Below are 19,819 nucleotides of genomic sequence, written 5' to 3' on the forward strand. Positions count from 1 at the left end.
ATTACTTCACTAGAGCCAATTACCTGGAGATGTTCAGGAACACAGCACAAGGAAACTTAGACTCAGAATGGAGGTAATAACAGATCAAAGTAGACCATAAAGAAAATTACCACTAGTGATAGGCAGTAAAGGTCGACATGGCTGCTTTGGAATATACTGTTTAATTAGGGAAATAATTGAAGCCTTGTATTGCTCTGCACTATCTACATAAACTTCAGCATTGACCAACACTAATACCAACACCTAATATTTTACCAAACTGAGTTCCTGATGCCACAGGACATTATCGAATGTGCATGCAGCCACCATCCATCCTACGATTAACCAAAATAAGAAAAGCTATTCTGGAGTTACTTGAATGATATTCTTTGTCCAGCAATGCTCTGAGCCACATCCTGAATCTCCTCCTCAACTTTATTAGGATCATCTGCTGGCTGCTTGAAATTACCATTCAGCCATTTTGGAAAAACTTTGTACACTCTGCAGCTGATGATCATTCTTTACAATATTGGTAAAATGTTCTACTCAATACTTGAGGAGTGTTAAAGGATTATCATTGCAGGTGCTTTGAGACTGGCTAGTATTTTGTTAGCTGACAAATTTGCGATCATCAAAATGATATGCCCCTGCCATGTTGTTTGCAAGTTGTAATTAATGGAGAAGAAAGGGGATCATCCTCTTCATTTTTCCAGAGAAAAGAAAACCATAGCCCAATGTTATTAAGCAGTATGTTAAATAGATTTTTGACACTCATGAAGTTAATGATCCATTTTAATGGATTTACAAAGAACGTAAAGCTGATATTGGGTAGAGAGAAAATAAGTTGGAATTGAAAGGGACACAAGATTAAAAGTTCCAAACATCTTGTTGTAGTACCTCTTTAATGAACTTCATGAAGCGGCTCCCAAAGCGCCAGGGTTTGTGCCTGTTACACTGTAAGGAGCTGACGGTCATCTGTGGAGACTGCTGGACAGCCACTGATACAACATGAACTGCATCATAAACTAAGGCAGCGTTTGTCTGAAATTAGAAACACAAGGAAACAATCAAATCACATGATGCTGCCAGCCAGGGACATTTACATCAGAGTCCCTAATGTCACAATAGACAATGACGAAAGGTCATGCCCGAAATGCCAACCTTTTGATCAGTTCTGCGCTTCTCTGGTTATTTCCAGCATTTGTGGTTTTTATTTTCTATCTCTACTTTTTTCTTAAGAAATACTGAACCAGCGACTACTCTTTCTACAAAGTAAAATGCCATTTAGCACCTGAGGGTAATCATAAATGTGTCAGATTTTTCCTTTTTATATAGCACCCTTTTGTTAAGATGTTGATGAAAAACACATGAAACTGAAAATCGTAAGAAATCTTTCTTGGCAGGTCTGATAATCATTTCTTTATTGATAGTCACTACGCTGTGCAGTCTGTCTCCACCAGCCAAGATCATCTTGTTGAAAGGGCCTGGAACAGTTTTAACTCACACTGTGGCTACTAGGTCAGTTGTGATCTGTTTTCCTCATCACCTGTGACCCTCACTGGACCTGGGGTCTGTGCCCAGCTGTGGAATGCTTCCAGAGCTTGAAGTTAGCATTGTTCTCTCCCAACGGCATCTATAGTTTAATAAAACTGTCAGTCCTACAACTGGAGGAAGGAGGATATTGTCATATTATAGCTTGACATTTTTATATTAAATTCCTCGATCTATTATTTTAAATGTAGGCATGAACTCATATATTTAAAACAGGTTAACACTGGTTAAAATAGCAGATAGAGGAATTGGATAAGAATGTTTTCAGCATTCATAGGGACAGGAGTAGGTCATTCAGTCTCTTGAGCCTGTACAACCATTCAGTTAGATCATGGCTCATATGTATCAGAATTATATCTACCTGTCTTGGCTCCATAACCCCTAACATGCTTACTGGACAAAAATCTATGACCTACAATAATATTGCATCATTTCCCCCCAATTCCTTTGGAGAAGCTTCTGGTCTCCACTAAGCGGATTTAAAACAGGGCTCAGTGTGTGGAAAATCACCTGCACAGTCCTGCGTTCCATCTTTCTGTGGTACAGTGTGTTGGGATATTCCTGATAGCTCAACCACAAGATAATTCCAGACATGGAAGGTCAGTTGGCCCACCTTCAATCATTCATGCAGAAAGACCCATCCCCCTGCTGCGGCAGCCAATTATTTTTTTAATAACTCCAGGCTTTATCCAGATGCATTCCAACTATTTGTGTGAAGAAGAACTTCCTGATATCAGTCCTAAATTTGTCATTTACCACTTTAAGCCGGAGTGCCTTTATCCAAATTAAATTTCTCCATTCTCCCTCAGTGACCATAATTGAATGCGCTTATCAATTTGTAGCCTGGGTAGAGCACCTTCATTTTAATATTATCTTTTGTACTCTTTTGACTTATATCTTTCAGCTTTCTATTGCCTTTGTCAGTTGCTGCTCTGCATTCATCAGGCATGTCATGCCTATTAAGATTCCAGTGTCGATATGGTGGACACCCTTCCAGTTTTGAACCAGATACTCCAGCTTCTGTTGTTTTGATAACTCACATGTCACTGCAGTGTGTGTTTTCCTTATGTCAGCTGCTTTCAGATTTTTTGACTGGATATGGTACGATATAAATGCAAATCTTATTATATTTTTCCAGCACAAGGGGCACCAAATGCAAGTTCTTATCACTATAAATCCAATTTGAAAAGCTGAAAATAAATCCAGTGTTCAAGTATTATATTTCCACGTGTCCAAATGGGCTTGTATCATGTCCACACATGCACAAGTTGACCCATTTTTTAAAAATGATGCAAAATACTGTTTAAAGATAGTTAAATACCTGATTGTAAAATGGTGCCTGACCATGCCACAGAGTGACTATTCAACATGTGGCTGTCTGCACTAGGAAAGCCCTCTGGACACAGCAGATCACGATATTTCCTAGAGAGTGCCCTTCACACTACCATAAATAAACTTCACTTTTTTTTCTTGACATCTCTCAGCAAAACAACAGGAAGCCATTGACAAGAGTTTATTTTCTCTCTTTATATCAACCACATGCAAAAAAAAGCATCAGACACGGAGAGTCCCCTTGGTACATCTCAATGCCAGGTTTCGGAAGGAGGCAATTACTCACTATAGAGGACAGAGGACAGAAGACAGCATTCAAAAGGAAAAGAACAAGTATGACTGCTTGCTCTACATTATAGAGCAAGCCTTTATTCTGTAGCTTTCAGAATGTATGGCACTGTCGATTTGTTGCTGTATGGTAACATTGAACTAGAAGCATACTGTAGCATGGACTAACATGGGGGGTTGAGGTCGTTGCCCTGTTTAGAGAGGTCTTGCTGCATTATGAATTAATAAACTGATTGTTATTTTAATCAACTTTCATCCCCAAGTTTCATTTGAACCTGACCTCCACTTTCAAACTACGTTATTCATGATACAATCAGCTAATGTGGAATGGACTGGAGATGAAGCCTGGGAGCTTCTTGGCCTGTATGATTCGATAGCATATTCAGTGTGAACTTGTTTTTTCATTGCTTTCGTAACCTAAATTCGGAAAATTAAAGCTGCTTTATGCAGTTTAATCAGTCAGTGGGCTAGAACTTCAAATTGTGCAGGAGTGCAAAATGACGATGATTCAACATCAATTTATTCCTGTTTCCATTTTTATTTCCATTTAACTCGCTTGACAGATCTGCACCCATTTGATGGTTGTAATTTTGGATTGGTGAATAAGTCGCACAGGGTGACCGCCTGAAGTCGTCATTGGGCTGATTGCTTAGGCCAGCCGGAGAACTTGCATCAAGAAATCTCTGCCTATTAATACCAACTGTTTCAAGAGACAAAGGGGGAGGGGGTGGGGCTGACAAGACTGCCCCAAAACTGTGAAACAATTTTTTGTGGAGCCGCGAGGAGTAAAAGAGCACCTCCTGGTTCCAAAATAGAAATGCCCTGCTAATCTGGGCTTGCTGCCATCTCAGGCCCAGCCTGAGAGTCCGCAGGGATCACAATCTGATGAATTATTGCAGGTAGAATGGGTAGCTCCCTACTGACTGCCTAGTTCAGATGGGTTATATGGAGATGAGGTCAGTGCTGAGTTTGACACAGACAATTTGTTGGCCCATCTGGTGCGGACAGCAATTGTTCATTTGACCTGTTGTCCATGTTGACTGCAAGTCAATTTTCTTACTTATTGGCCTAGAAATTTGATCAAGCCTAAAATTGTTGACTATTTCCAGCATCTTGTAGCAGAGAACCTCTAGAAAGAAGAGAGGACTTGCATTATGTAGCACATTTCACAATGTCAGCGTGCCCCGAAACTATTCACAGTCAATGAAGTGCTTTTGATGATAGTTACTATAATGATGGCAAATATAGCCGCAAACTCCCACAAACAGTAAAGTGATAATAGTCAGATAATCTCTTTCAGCAATATTAGTTGGGTGATAAATATTTGGCCAAGGCATTCAACAAACTCACCAGCCTCTTCAAAATAGTGCCATGGAATCTTTCATGTCCACCTAAGTGAGCAGACAGGACTTTGGTTTAATGTCTCATCCAAAAGATCACTGACAGTGCAGCACTATGTCAGTATTGCATCGAAGTACTAGTCCAGGTAACATGCCTAAAAGGGATGGAAATCAATTATCCTGAGAGTCAAGCAGCTGAAAATTAGGATGTATGCATGCCTGGTGCACACAACTTCCTCAGTTTCATAGCAACTTCCAATGCAGAGGGGAGATAGGCTCTTGATTTGTCCATCCTTCCTCGATCCCCATGTCAACATTACGACCAGGTGAAATCTATCCAGATGTGCCATCAATGTAGTTAGCAGTAGGTGTACCTGCCAGAAGCATGTGCACTGGGCATGTTGCACCAGGAGTAGTAATTGCCATACCAATGTGGACCTATTACCATGACCTGTGGCCACACCTGCCTATGGCCTCCTTCCATTGAATGCGACATTCCTGCAGTTGTGGTGAGTAGGTGCAATGTGGCACTCTTACATTTCACCCAACTGGCTCCATCCCTAGAATTTGGTATGGAATTATAATGGGAACAGCGCAGTGAAAGTCCATCCTGCCACCTTTAGTCAGAACCTTAAGAGCTCTTATCATAGATTCTGTTTTTACTTCACATTCCCAGAATTTGGAAGGGTTTTGTTTTATAAATCACTTTCGTGTTTAAACAGCAGACTGGCATTAGTAATTCCACAGCGCACACTATATTGATATTTTCTATTGTAACATGCTTTGCTTATTTGAACTGACAGAATTCCTATTTCCCCAATGTCCATGACATTTGTTCATGACTAAAACATTGCTGGAAAGAATAAAAAGACTTCACTAATTTAATCAAAAAACAAAAGATTCAAGTTAACTATTAAACAAAGTTCGTACTTGTTCCACCACATCTTCAACTTCAATGCTCCATCCACTCCCCCCTCCTGCACCGCCTCCCCCCTTGCTTCCACCCCCCCAACCCCCCCCGGTCACAAAGACTATTATCTTTGTTCAGTAATATCAATGGTCAATGGCTTGGAAACTATTCCCCCCAGCATCAGTTAATTAAGTCTATTATGTCTGAGATCATCAGTGTTAACTCACACATGTCACACACCAGCTTTTCTCTTGGTGAAATTTAATAAAACCTGCAGTGTCGGATTAAATTTTACTGTTTTATGAACTGTTAAATTGCATTGTATTCTCATTAAAATGAGTGTCATTCTATTTCTCCACATGGTCCCAAATCTAGCTCCAGGCACATTGAAACAAATAAAGTGATACTTTTATTTTCCATTTGCCTATGGTGGGTTTTGTAGGAACATACATTCGGCTCTTAAAAAGCTACAAATCTTATGATTTTTAAAATAACTTCAGGTAATGCTTTCAAATGGATGTATTTCCACTGGAAGAATTTGCGATAAGGTGATTAAAACAAATTTAATCAAGCGTACCAGAGGTTACATTGCAATGAATGGTAGCAGTTATTGGCCAATGATGCTTTGAATTTGAGATGCAACAATATGCTCTTGCCTTTGGTTTCGACTATTTTTCCACATTATTAATCCCCATCACAACCTTCAGGGAGTTACTTTGCATGAACAGTCAATATATATTGCCTGTCTCAATGACTCATTTAATTATTCCTGCACTGAACACCCATTGGCATGGTGCAATCTGTTCTACGAGTTATTGTGCTTAAGTCACTACATTATGGCACAATCTTTTGGAACAGTTCCTCCAGAACGCTTTCTTCAAACGAATGCTGCATTGTAAATTATTACTTAGTTCACGTCGATGCAGTTACCAGTGTGTGAAAGCACTGATTGTAGTACGAAATGCTCAGATCTTGCAATGTTTGCAAGTTTATTCATCTCAAAAGCAAGCAGGACTGGACAAATGACAGGCCTGTTCCAAACTAAAATTGCTCTTACCAGGAGGTTGTAGCCCCAAATTTTAGGAATTCCATGCCTGCAAAAATACAAGAGTGGATCTTACCCCAAAGGGAAAAACCAGTAAAACTTGGAAATGAAGGATACCAGCAAAACTTGTTCGACTGGTCTTGTACACCTTTAAGTTGGAACTCAGTATTACTGGTGCCAGTATTACTGATTCTTACTGAGATTTGTAAATTTTGAACTCCTCCCGTGGTCATTGAAACAGACCTCATAGCAATTTAACAGCAACATGCTGTGCTTATATAGTGTCTTTAACATAATACAACATGCCAAGGCACTTTACAGAAGGAGTGTTATAAAAAGAAATTGACACTGAGGCACATAAGCTGATGTTAGGGCCAATGGTCAAAAGCTTAGCCATTCACAGGAATGGGATCATTGAAATACTTGAGGAGGACGGGACATGCTCATAGGGGGCATTAGAGATGCCTGCTCCAGCACATCAGAGAATCAGAGGGGTGATAGGTGACTAGAGGCTCAACAAGCGTCAAAGAGGCAAGGATGCCATTTGTCATATCTGTTCGAAAGGCAGCAAATGCCCATATCCAGAAAGCTAATTGATCCCTTCTGCCTGGAATTGTGGTGGGTCTAATGAGGCTTTAAGTGGAGAAATTCCTATGTACTCCAGGGCTATTTGATTTATCCCAGTCAACAACACCAACTTGCATTCATATAGTGTCTTCAATCTAGTCAAACTAGACCCCAAGGCGCTCAATCTAGTCCCAAGGCGCTCACAGGAACGCTATCAATTCTTGTTTAGAAGAAAATATTCTGTCATGTGACCAAAAATACTTGGTCCAATAGGTAGGTTTTAAGGAGCATCTTAAAGGAAGAGAGAGAGGGGGAATCCCCTAATTTATAGCCTAAGAAACTAAAGACACTGTCATCAATGGTGAGTAATGAAAATCAGGGATCAGAGGATCAATGAATCATTAAATGATATAGCACAGGACAACTTAGCCCATCATGCCTGTGTCACAGCTCTTTGGTAGAGCTATCCAATTCATCCCTGATCTTTCTTCATGGCCCTCATGGTTATTTTTTTTCTCTCTCTTAAGGTATTCATCTATTTCTCTTTTGAATATTACTATTGAATCTGCTTCCGCAAACCTGATTACAAAAACTCACTGCATACAATAATGTTTCCTCGTGTCAGTTCTGGTTCTTTTACAAACAAACATATGAAATAGAAGCAGGAGTAGATCATTCAGCCCCTCGAGCCTGCTCCCCCATTCAATAAGATCATGGCTGATCTGTTTGTGTTTTGAATTCCACATTCCCATTTATCCCTGATAACTTTTGATTCTCTTGCCGAACAAGAATTTATCTACCTCTGCCTAAAAAATATTCAATGACCTTGCCTCCACCGCCTTCAGAGACAGAGAGTTCCAAAGTTGCACATCCCTCTTCATCTCTGTTCTGAAAGGGCGATACCTAATTTTAAAACAGTGCCCTCTAGTTCTGGACTCACCCACCAGAAGAAACATCCTTTCTATGTCCACCTCATTTGGGATCTTATATACTTCAATCAAGGTTCCCTGACCCATCTAAACCCCAGTGGAAACAAGCCCAGTCTGTCTAACCTTTTCTCATAAGACAACCTGCTGTAAGTCTCTGCCTTCTGATTAGTAACCCTTCTGCTGCTGGAGATAGTTTCTACTGAGAAAGGATGGGGCTGTGGTACTAACTGAGTTGCTCTTACAAGAGCTGGCACAAACACGATGGACCAAATTATCTCCCTCTGTGGTGTAACACATGATTCTCTGATTCTATGAGTGGAATCCTGTGTCCTCCCCAGTGGTGAGTTTGGTGGCAGAGGGGTGTTTAATCAGATGGACCCCGCTGCCTTCCCACTTCCACTCCGAGTAAGCCCATGGCGGGAAGATCCATGGATGACCTTCTTGCCCCACTACCAATTGAAGCCCTTAAGTGGGCAATTAATGCCCCCTTAAAGACCTCATTGTGCTCCCGGTGGTAGGCGGCCCCAGCAGCAGGCGGGGTACCCACCACACAGTAGGTACAACAGGCAACCACGTGCAGTGTTGCCTGGGGGGGCTCCAAAGGGTTGGGGGGTTTGTCCCTGGTTCAAAGGCACCCAGCATCAGGAATGGGGGGCCCACCTCCTGTCCTTGCTGCTGACCTTCTTCTCCACCCTTCCACCACAAACCCTTCCCCGCGATCTCCACCCACCAACCCCCCCACCCCAACTCCCCCCCCCGCCAATTCTCACCTCTGGCATGGGATCCAGCGACGATCCTAGGCCTCAGGTGGATGTCATGCTGGCAGTGGACACCACCTCACTGCTGGCACTGCTGTTCAGTAGAGCTGCTGGCTTATGATTGGCCAGCAGCTCTCGGCAGGTGGGACTTCTGCCCCCGGCATCCTTGATCCCAATAGAATTAATGGCCAGCAGTGACCTGACAAGGGCGTGAGTGGATTAAGATGCGGGGGGCCTTCCCGAATATATTTGACACGGGGATCTTGCCCGCTCTCCAGCCAGTGGCAGAGGTCCCTGTTGCCTCCACAATATTCCACATTATGGTGCCAACCTACCAACATTTTCTTTTCTGCATTATTTGCTTATCTAGCTTCCTATTAAATGCCGCAACGCTAGTCGCCTCAGGTATTCCTCGTGATTGTGAGTTCCATATTCTAGCCACTCTCTTGGCAAAGAAGGTTCTCCTGAATTCGTTATTGGACTTATTATGACTATCCTTCATTTATGACTAGTTCTGGACTGTACCACAAGTTGAAACATCTTCTCTAAGTCTACCCTATCAAACCTTACCACAATCTTAAAGACCTCTATCAAGTCACCCCTCAGTATTTCATTTCCAGAGGTAAAGCGGGATGTGGTGGCAATGTCACTGGGCTGGTAATCCAGAAGCTCAGGCTGATGCTCTGGGGAAATGGGTTCAAATCCCATCATGACAGTTGGTGGAATTTAAATTCACTTAATAAAATCTGGAATTAAAACCTAGTCTCAGTGATGGTGACCATGAAACTATCATTGATTGTTGCAAAAGCTCATCTGTTCACTAATGTCCTTTCGGGAAGGGAATCTGCCATCCTTAGCTGACTCCAGAACCACTGCAATGTGGTTGATTCTTAACTGCCCTCTGAAATGGCTTCGTAAACCCCTAACTTTAATGGAATTAGGAACAGGCAACAAATGTTGGCCTTGCCTCAGCCTGTTCAATCTTTTCTGAAAGGTACAACATCTCATTTGGTGGTACAGAACTCGAGTATTGCTGAAAAAAGACATTTTATTGAAGCTTTTCATCTTGTACTCATCAGGACAATTCATAAAAATACCAACGTCATGGGAAACAACAACTTCATACTGTATGAGAAAAGAATGCTGATTGGTCGGCAGGTGGACTCTGATTGGTAGAGGCATTGTCATGAAGAATGCACAAGTTTATGGTGACTGACAGTTAATTGCCAAGCATTGTTTGAAATTTAAACCAAGCAGCTGGACTCTGATTGGCCAAGGAATTCCCCTGAGGAGCAAGCCTGTGATTGGCCATCACATATTTTGTTTAGCTGAGACAGATGCAATTTGTGTACATGTTATTTCTGTCTGTAAAGAACAAGGCCCTGTGTATTATTATATGTAGCTTCCAGTACACACAAACACAACACACTGCAAGCCCAATTGACAATCTTAAATTTGTTGTCAGCGTAATTCTTAACACACTGAGGATTGTTTAACAATTTGAGCAACAGGTGAAGCTATCTGTTTCACACTGCTACTACTATGCAGTAGCAACACAAGTGGTCTTCACCACTAAGAGGATGCTACCATCAAGCTAATATTTTTGGCTATCATGAAAATGAGTAATGTGGTACATAAATTTCAGTGCTAGCATAATGCTAGGTATGTAGGCCGTACATCCCAAAAATTGGTGGATCATATCAAGCAGCATGTCGCTTCCACTGTTCATAATGGGCAAGGTATAGACCGTACCCAAGCAGCCCGTGCTTGCAAAACTCAAAACACAGTGTGATTCTGCAACTGGTCAAAATTTGCTGCATAGGTGATAATGAAACACTGGCTCATTTCTCAAGGCAATGCTTTGACCATTAGAATCAAGCTGCCTGATTTAAATTTCAAACAATGCTTGGAAGTTAACTGTCAGTCACTATGGACTGGTGCATTCTCCATGGTAGTGCCCCTACCAATCAGAGTCCACTTGCCAACCAGTCAGCACTCTCTTCTCATACAGCATAAGGTTGTTGTTCCTCATTGAAATTCTTATGAATTATCCTGATGAGTGCAAGACAAAAAGCTTCGACAAAATTTCTTCTTTCAGCAACACATTTATTGCCCATCCCTAATTGCCCTTGAGAAGGTGGTGGTGAGCTGCCTTCTTGAACCGCTGCAGTCCATGTGGCGTAGGTGCAGCCACAGTGCTGTTAGGGAGGAAGTTCTGGGATTTTGACCCTGCAAGAGTGAAGGAACGGCGATAAATTTCCAAGTCAGGATGGTGAGTAGCTTGGAGGGGAACTTGCAGGTGGTGGTATTCCCATGCATTAACTAATTTATGTAGCTCCTGATCTCTCAGTTCCTCAGTTACCCCATTTCCAAGGAGTGTGTGACCTCTTTATTCTTCCTTCTGAAATGTATCACCTCACCCTAATTAATACTGAAGTTCATTTGTTAAATACCACATTCATTCTGCAAGTTTATTACTTCCCTCTAGCCTGAAAAACAAGCATTCTCCACTACACTATATCTGTCCTGTAGCCAATTTTATCTTCAGGCTGTCACTGTTCACTTAATCCCACGGGCTTTAATTTTGCTAACAAACCTAGCGGGTATTTGAAAACAATCATCAGCCAAGTGATGGGAAACTAAGAGGTCAAAGAGAGAAAAGAAAAAAAAAATCATTGTCACTTTTATGCTATATCAAGGGTCTCCAATTTCACATCAATGTTTGTCAGGAGATATATTTTCATTGTTTTTTTTTATTCTTTCACGGGATGCGGGTTTTGCTGGCAAGGCCAACGTTTATTGTCCATCTCTAATTGCCATTGAGAAGGTGGTGGTGAGCTGCCTTTTTGAATTGCTGCAGCCCACAGTGCAGTTAGGAACAGAGTTCTAGGATTTTGACCCAGCAACAGTGAAGGAACAGCGATATATTTCCAAGTCAGGATGATGCGTGACTTGGAGGGGAACTTGCAAGTGGCAGTATTCCCATGTACCTGCTGCTCTTGCCCTTCTAAGTGGTAGAAGTCGTGGTTCTGGAAGGTGCTGTCGACGGAGCCTTGGTGGGTTGTTGCAGTGCATCTTGTAGATGGTACACACTGCTGCTACTATGCATCGTTGTGGAGGTAGTGGATGTTGAAGGTAGTCGATGAAGTGCCATTCAAGCGGGCTGCATTTTCTTGGATGGTGTCGAGTGTCTTGACTGTTGATGGAGCTGTACATATCCAGGCAAGTGGAGAGTATTCCACCGCACTCCCGACTTGTTCCTTGTAGGTGGTGGACAGGCTTTAGGGAGTTACGAGATGAGTTACTCTCTGTAGAATTTAGTCTATGGCCTGCTCTTGTAGCCACAGTATTTATATGGCTAATCCAGTTCAGTTTCTGGTCAATGGTAACCCTCAGGATGTTGATGGTGGGGGATTCAGTTTTGGTAATGGCATTAAGTGTCAAGGGGAGATGGTTGGATTCTCTCTTGTTGGAAATGGTCAGTGCCTGGCACTTGTGTGGCACGAATGTTGCCACTTATCAGCCCAAGCCTGAATGTTGTCCAGGTCTTTCTGCATAGGGGCACGGACTGCTTTATTGTCTGGCATTATTGTTGTGAAATTGTGAAATTGCAGAACTCCACATGAAACCAACTTGAAACCACAGCTTGAATGAATCATCCAATGAATGATTCATCGGCTGAAAAAAAGGTTGCTAACAACAATTATTCTGGTTTGACCTGATCTTCTGAAAACTTCAGAGCAGAAAAAATTGACAGAATATTAACAGAAATCGTTGTAAAATGAACTGAAATGGAGCAGTTACCTGGAATTTCTTGAAAACCTGCACCAGAGCAATCCTGTTAGCCCAGCGCGGTACTGAATTACAGTGCAAGTGCTTGAGGAAAGTTGAGCATACGTGGCTTGTGCCCATTTTCACAGCCAAAATCTGTGAAAATTTATGTAAATTCTGTGAAAGCTCCACTCCAACCTTCTGCTGATCAAGCAAAGCTCTATTCCAGAACAAAAAGCACAGCTCACCTAAATTTCCTGAGTCTGTGCTGGAGTTTAAATTTACGGCTAAAATTTTAGGCATCACTGGACCCAAAGTCACATTTCTGGTGTTTAATGGCAGTTTTATTAAGCTTTTTAATTATCTTTTACATTTCTCTTCACTGAGATTTACAATTCATTTTCCGCATCTGGGAAGCACCTTCGTTGGATCAGAATATTTTGCATTAAAATTTGAAAAAGATTCAATAATTCCTTAAACGTGACAGCCTGGAATCTCCACTCGACTTGTGTTAGAAATTCACTCAAAATCAGCCGAACTAACACAGAAGATCACAGGATTCCAAGCTCAAGTTTAGCACTAATCGAGTTCAATCAACCTTGTGTGCTGTTTTAAAAAAACCACATACTGGAAGACAGCTCCACCCACCCACAAAAACAAGTGATGCCCCCAGATCAAATTAATCACCATTGCGAGTTCCTGAAAATTGTGCCTGTTTGCAGGCTGTTAAGCAGGCTCTTAAAGTTAATCGCTTTTTAGGTAGAAAGGCAGCTTTTAAACATCAAAAAGCTTTAATTTTCTAAGAAACTGATTACTGTACACCAATAAAGCGAGCAAAGGTTTCTGAATAGCTTCTAAAGTCATTTTCAGTTGTGTAAAAGCAGGTTATTCACAGGTGAGGAATTTTCTGTTGCGAAAAACCCATTTTCAATTGTATTAATAAAACTCTGCCAGGGGCTGGATTTTACACCTCCCTGTCTTAGTGTGGGGCGGGGGGGATCATAAAATACGGTGCGTGACCTTCCCACTGCCTTCTCACCCACCACTGACCTTTACAATGGGCAGGGAGGTCCCAGGCAGCCTGTCCACCCTTGGGCCTGTCGAGGTCCTTAAGTGGCCATTTTCATTTTACCTCTGCCGCTATTTTACTAGCAACAGCGGGAGGCCCATGCCAAGTGGGTAGCCCAGCAGCTTTCACTGCAGGCTGGTGTCGGGCAAGAAGGGAAGCCTCCCTTGGGGGCATTCCCCATGCCCATCATTGGTACATTCCCCCACCAGGCCATGCCCCCTTTATACCTTTCCCCTAACCTCTCAAACCTAGCCCTTCCAAACCCCTCACCGGTGCCTGGCAGCCAGGCCCTGCCAATTTACCTGAAATTATCTGGAAGTCCAGGCTCCATAACCTCTTCTTCAGGACTGCCTGTAGTCCTAGCAGTGGTCATTGCTCGAATCTGGTGCTGCTGGGTCCAATCAGATTAGCAGGCAGCTCTCTTCTCTAGATGGGGCGGAAATCTCAATTTAAAGCAATTAATGCCCCATGAGGGTAATATGGCTGCGGGGCAACTGTTTTTTTTTGGCGGGTAAGCTCACAACTGACTTTTCAATCTAGGGAGTGGGGGCAGGTGGGGGTGCAGGGAATACAATGCCCCATAAAATTCAGCCCCAGGTTACCAATGGTAAACTTGTCAAAGGATATATTTTAATGCATTTTCTTAAAGCAAATTATGTTCTAAGCTGCTCCCCAGTAGCACAACTTTACATCCGATGAAATGAGTACGAATCTGAGTAGAAATTTGAGCAAAAGATTCAATTCAGAAAACCGATGCAATTTTGAATGTAATATGCGCACAGATTGCCAATTGGAAACTCTGCCCTACAGTGGCTCCTGCGCATAAATAATGGTGTCAAACCTTATTTTTTGATGCATAAATGGACGTAGAGAAGGGATACAACATGGGTTTGGTGCTTTGGTCAGGTGCTGACTATTTAGCCTGATTTAACTTGTTTTACGCCATTTCTTTATGTATATCTTCATCAGATTCTCAGGAAATACCAGCATAGTTTGCCAACTGGGGAATCCACAAAATTTCAATGTAACTCGCTGGTTATGCTGCTTAAGAGAATTCCAGACCAATGTCTGGACACAGTGTTTCTTGCAGCTTTCCTAACACTATTGTGATTTTTAACAATTAACATGTCAACAGTGGCGGAACACGCTACAATAATTTATTTTTAACATTAAAAAAGCCTTTTTGGTGCAGAGAATATGAAACCAAAGCCCATTCTCAACATTATTTCCTCCCTCACTTCACATTCCCTAAAGAGAGCAATTAAGCCTATCGCTGTAGTGTCTGCCAGTTCCTCTTTCTCACTTAGTAGTCTCTGAAGCTGAAAAATACCAATCTGCTTGCATATTATTCTCACAGCCAATAACCATTTGCACTCAAAATATGCATTTCCTAATCATAGGAACAAGAGTATGTCATTCAACCCCTCAAACCTCCTCTGTCATTCAATCAGATCATGGCTGATCTGCACCTCAGCTCCATTTACCTGCCATAGTTCCATACCCCTTCACACCATTACCTAACAAAAATCTATTAATCTCAGTCTTGAAAGCTCCAGTCATCCCAGCATCCATAACCCTAAGAAGGAGAGAATTCCCCAATAACTAAATAACTAACAATGGCTAAATGGAGCTATTTAATATGTAATCACGTGCATTTACAGTCAGAGAACTGTACTTATATCATAACTGCAACCTTTATTAAATACAATGGGTGCAAAAGTCAGTTGCATAGCACCATTAAAGGTGGCGCTACAATGGTACAGCACCACTTTCTGGAGGCATGCAGTGCAACCAGCGCTTTCTAGTGCAGTCACAAAGCGACATCTGTTCAAAACGGCACAGTGCAGGTATCTCCAGTGCGCACGGAGGCCAATGAAGCAGGTTATCCTGACATCACACAGCCAAAACAGTTGATCTGATGCCAGGATCCTGAATTTGGACAACATTAACCCTGGCAATGAATTTGCAGATCATTCCGCAAAGATCAAGCGTGAGGCCATAAGATGGGTTGTGCACTTTCTTAGAATTCCTTAAACAGCCAGGCACCCAAACTGCAGGTAAGCAAATTGTTGGCAATTCTTTTGGGGATGTTGTGTTGATCTCCTGGATTTGGTTGGGAATATTGCTGCCTCCTTCACAGGAAGAGCAGAGGAATAGATTACCTCTCCATACAAAGGCTGCAATAGTTACGGGGTAGCAGTGGCAGGCTCGCTGTGTCTATAGCATGAGAAATGGAGCAGAGTCTGTGGGAAAGGCAAGCTCTGCACCATGCCCTCTGCTAACTTGAGCGAACCAATGCACCCAACGTCTCAGCGTCCATTCCCTTCACTGTTCTCCTGTAAGCCTCCCACTGAGGTCCTCATCTGATCCCCTGCAGCAGACCTCTTCTCCTACATCACCATCTGGTGAGCTGGCAAACAGAATTAAGAAGGGCCATAGTGCAGGACCATGTCATGATCCTCAAAGTTATCAGCAATGTCATGTACCATCAGCTCTGTTGGAGTCAGCCACATGACGTGGACAACTATTTCATCCTTAGGTCTCAGGAGATGCAGGTGTCTTTGTTCCTCACTGGCTCTTCTCTGCTCCCTTCTATTGTGTGCCATCTTATCATTCAAGAGTGAGGGTCGAATGTCAGTGAGTGTGCACCATTGTATTTGGAGGATGAGCCTGCCATAGCTGGCTGAATAGCTGGAGGCACTGAGAGGTGGGTTTGAGGTTGGCAGCATTGGGAGGTGTGCAAGGGTGGAGCATCTGAGTGTTAGGCCTGAATCCTGAGTGCCAGGTGCTCATGCTGCAAGTGGAAGGAGTTGAGGTGCATTGAGCAGCAGAAGAGATTGGTGGTGTATTGGTGCAAGATGTCATGCAAAGATGCATTCACTAATGTTGATCATCATGTGGAGTCATTAGCCTTCTTGTGGTGTGCTGCCAGGTCCTAGTATCCAGACACTGCAAGTTGACTTCCCTGGCCACTGCTCCTATTCACTTCTAAGGAAATTCTTTGAGGGCCTCTTCATCTCTACCTGAGTAACAAATAGCTTCGAGAACCCATCACTGAATCTAGGAGCCCACTGGCTTGCTTCCTGCTCCATTTTCCTGCAGCTTGAGTCTTTCAAAATCATTTACCAGCACCCTTCATTTCATTAGCACAGCTTCCCTTTAATAGGGACTGCACATTTAAGAGGGGAAGGCTACCTGCATCACATGCTATTAGACCAGTGCTGCTTGGCCCCCTGCTAAGTCCTGCACTATAAGGAGGGCAGCAGCATAGTATCCACTTGGCCCCAGGCTATAATCACATCAATGATGTAGGAGCACCACATCCTCCCCACCTCCAGTGGAATTGGAGTGGGCAGGGCATGAAGCATAGCCCCCTGCTCACACAAAACGGGGTACACCAATTTCTAGCCCAATATCTGACAAATTCACTCTAATCCTCCTAGTAAGGTCACAAGATGTCACAAACTTAAACAGTCAGAATAGCACAGAGTTGCCCTTTGGTCTTAATGAAAATAGCAAATTAAATTGATACTGAGGAAAAATTTGATTGTCACTCATTTCTCACTGCTTATCAGTATGCCAAGACGTTATTATTTCTCATGCAGGTTTCTGTAAGATGTCTAAATTGAGATCTGAATGTATAATTTTATGGTACGCAAATATATGTAATTTTTATATTAGGAACCACTGAGGTAAATAGGCTTAACAAGCAAAGGAGGTAGAATTATGTACAGTGAGAGATATTGAAAATGGATGGAAAATTTAATAAGAAAGGATGGCATTAAATAGATAATTTGAACATTAAGGATGCAAACTAAAATATTGAATGCAGTTGAGGGAAGACTTATTTTTAGCTGCACAGTTAATGAGTCAGAAGTATAGGTTATATAATGTAAACATTAAACAAATTCCTGGAATATACCACTGTGAATATTAATACACCCAGAACCGTAGAGAACTGTTTAAAATTCTAACAAATGATCTGCCTGTGAAAAATGTGTCCAGAAATGTAGGAGCACTGCTTGAGTTAGGGTGTAAAATGCATGTAAAGGCATTGCAATCGCTGTGGAGGCAATGCCTTGAAGAAGAAAGTCAATGAACTATTAAATGAGAAATCATCTTGTTCCAGATTTACTATTACATTTCTCCAGTGAGCCATTATCTGATGTAGGACTAAATCTTCTCATTTTCTGGTGTAATATTCCTTTGCATTTCACAAAGCCATCTGTACAATAAAGCAGGCAATGATGAATGAGAAGGTACGCATTTATCATGGGTTTTACCACATTGGCGCCTCTTTTGGCAGGAGATGAAACATGACGAACGGACATGCTCTCGCACATTGCTGGTAGATAACAGGGGCTGTCACTTTCAAAATTGTGTTTATTTGAAAAAATATAAAGGTCACGGGGTTAAGAGAACGGTGCCTTTATTCAAATAGATCATTAACTGGATTTATTTGCATAGCTCGCGGCAAATTGTCATGCATGCCCAATTCTGGCATCTAATGTTTTTTCACCTCTTCAAAACATAATCTAAATGAATGTGGGCTTTCTCAGCATGATGCATCAATAGTAGCTGCTCACTGCCTGCTGAATTCAGTGGCTTAATGTTCTCCCTGTTCTCGGACTTAAGGCATTGACTATCAATAGGACACATTCGTCATCACCATCTTCCAGTACAGGTTGTTTTCCTACTGTAAATTTGTGCATTGAAAAGAATCTAATGTAACGGATCAAAAAGACTCAAGTTTTTTTTATTATAAAAGTAGAAAATGCTGGAAATACTCAGCAGGTCCGGTAGTATTTGAGGAAGGGAAACAGAGTTAACAAGTTGATGATTTTTAATCAGAAACAAAATTTTTCTGTTTTTATTTCAGGTTTCCAGCACTTGCAGTATTTTGCTTTTGTATTGTCATCTTTTCATAGTTGGTTTGTGGAAAAACCTTTGGATTCTATTAATGTACAGCTGACATTAAGGGTAGGCTCTAAACTGTGCTGCTGTATCTCTACTTCATCTTATAATTTGCCAGGGCCTAAAATTGCTAGAATGAATTGCTTCCATCAAGCTTTCCTTTCTCCTTAGAAACCAAAGACCATTATGACCCGAGCTTGGCCTGTCCACACTACTATTACCTGAATTACCTATTCATCTTTCATACACTTATAAGACTCAAAAGGGTTCTGCACCACAGGGCTTGGCCCTGCACTTGGCTTTCTCAATAAAAAGTGTGTGTGTGTGTGTGTGTGTGTTAAACGTAGGCTACTCTTGCTTTCAGAACAATCAATTTGAAGGAGAGGTTGCAAGTGAAGTGTCATGGTTAAGTGGCTCAGGAACATACTGATCAGGGGTGACCAGCAGTCCTGGAAAAGTTCACCAATGAGTCACTGTTGGTATTCACTTTAACAAGTCCAATTGTTACAAAAACATGTGGAATGCAACATGTTAGGAAATTATTTGATTAAATTATCAAACTATTTGATAATGTGGCTGGCCCAATTATAATTGCCAAGGGGTTCAGTTGTAAGAGCAGTTTCCTATTATTCCAAAGCAATTTCCACATAAGTGAGAACACACCTCTGGAGTCAAATTTGACCTAACTCCAGAAGTCATCCAGGGGCCACAGAAACTGCAGGAATGGCTCCTCAGGGACAAGGGCTACCTGCAGAGAACGTGGCTGATCATGCCCGTGCGGTGGCCTCAGACTGCAGCAGAGAGAGGGTACAGCGAGGCTCATGCTGCAACTTGGTGGAACAGACCATCAGGATGCTGAAGGTGAGGTTCTGACGCCTGAACCAGTTTGGTGGAGCCCAGTAATACAGTCCGCAGAGGGTGTCACGCATCATCATCGTCTGCTGCACCCTTTACAACCTGGCACTGCAACAGGAGGACAAGATGGCTGAGAAGGAGATGGAGGAGCTGCACGTCTCTTCAGATGAGGAGGATGCCAACGGGAATGAGGGTGAGGAGCTGCTTAGAGGCGATGACGGGGATGAGGCTCTCACACTGGCTAGACAAGGCAGGCGCATTCGGGAGGCCCTCACAGTTGTTAGATATGTGGAGGATGATGGTGACATGCAGTGAGGAGACACCATAGATCCTCACGTTGCATCTCTGAACATTTGACTCCAGTCTGGCTTATGGCAGAGTGATTACCCTCTGTCAGAATGCTCCTGTCATGGAGACGCAGTGGAGGCCCTAATAATCGCTCGATTCCAGGACGATGATGATGACATGCAGTGAGGACACTTCATAAATCTTCACATAGCCTCTGAGAAGG

General features: G+C 42.4%; 1 protein-coding gene across 1 annotated transcript in view; it reads right to left on the reverse strand.

The window, feature by feature from the left end:
- The window catches only part of LOC121277930 (glutamate receptor ionotropic, kainate 2-like), a 538,995-nt gene that overhangs the window by 192,220 nt on the left and 326,956 nt on the right, over positions 1–19,819 (reverse strand). Inside the window, exon 7 of the mRNA XM_041187800.1 lies at positions 877–1,020. Coding sequence (XP_041043734.1) covers positions 877–1,020 — 144 coding nt within the window. The remainder of the gene's footprint in view (positions 1–876; positions 1,021–19,819) is intronic.

Source organism: Carcharodon carcharias, chromosome 5, assembly GCF_017639515.1.
Source record: "Carcharodon carcharias isolate sCarCar2 chromosome 5, sCarCar2.pri, whole genome shotgun sequence".
Lineage (NCBI taxonomy): Eukaryota > Metazoa > Chordata > Chondrichthyes > Lamniformes > Lamnidae > Carcharodon > Carcharodon carcharias.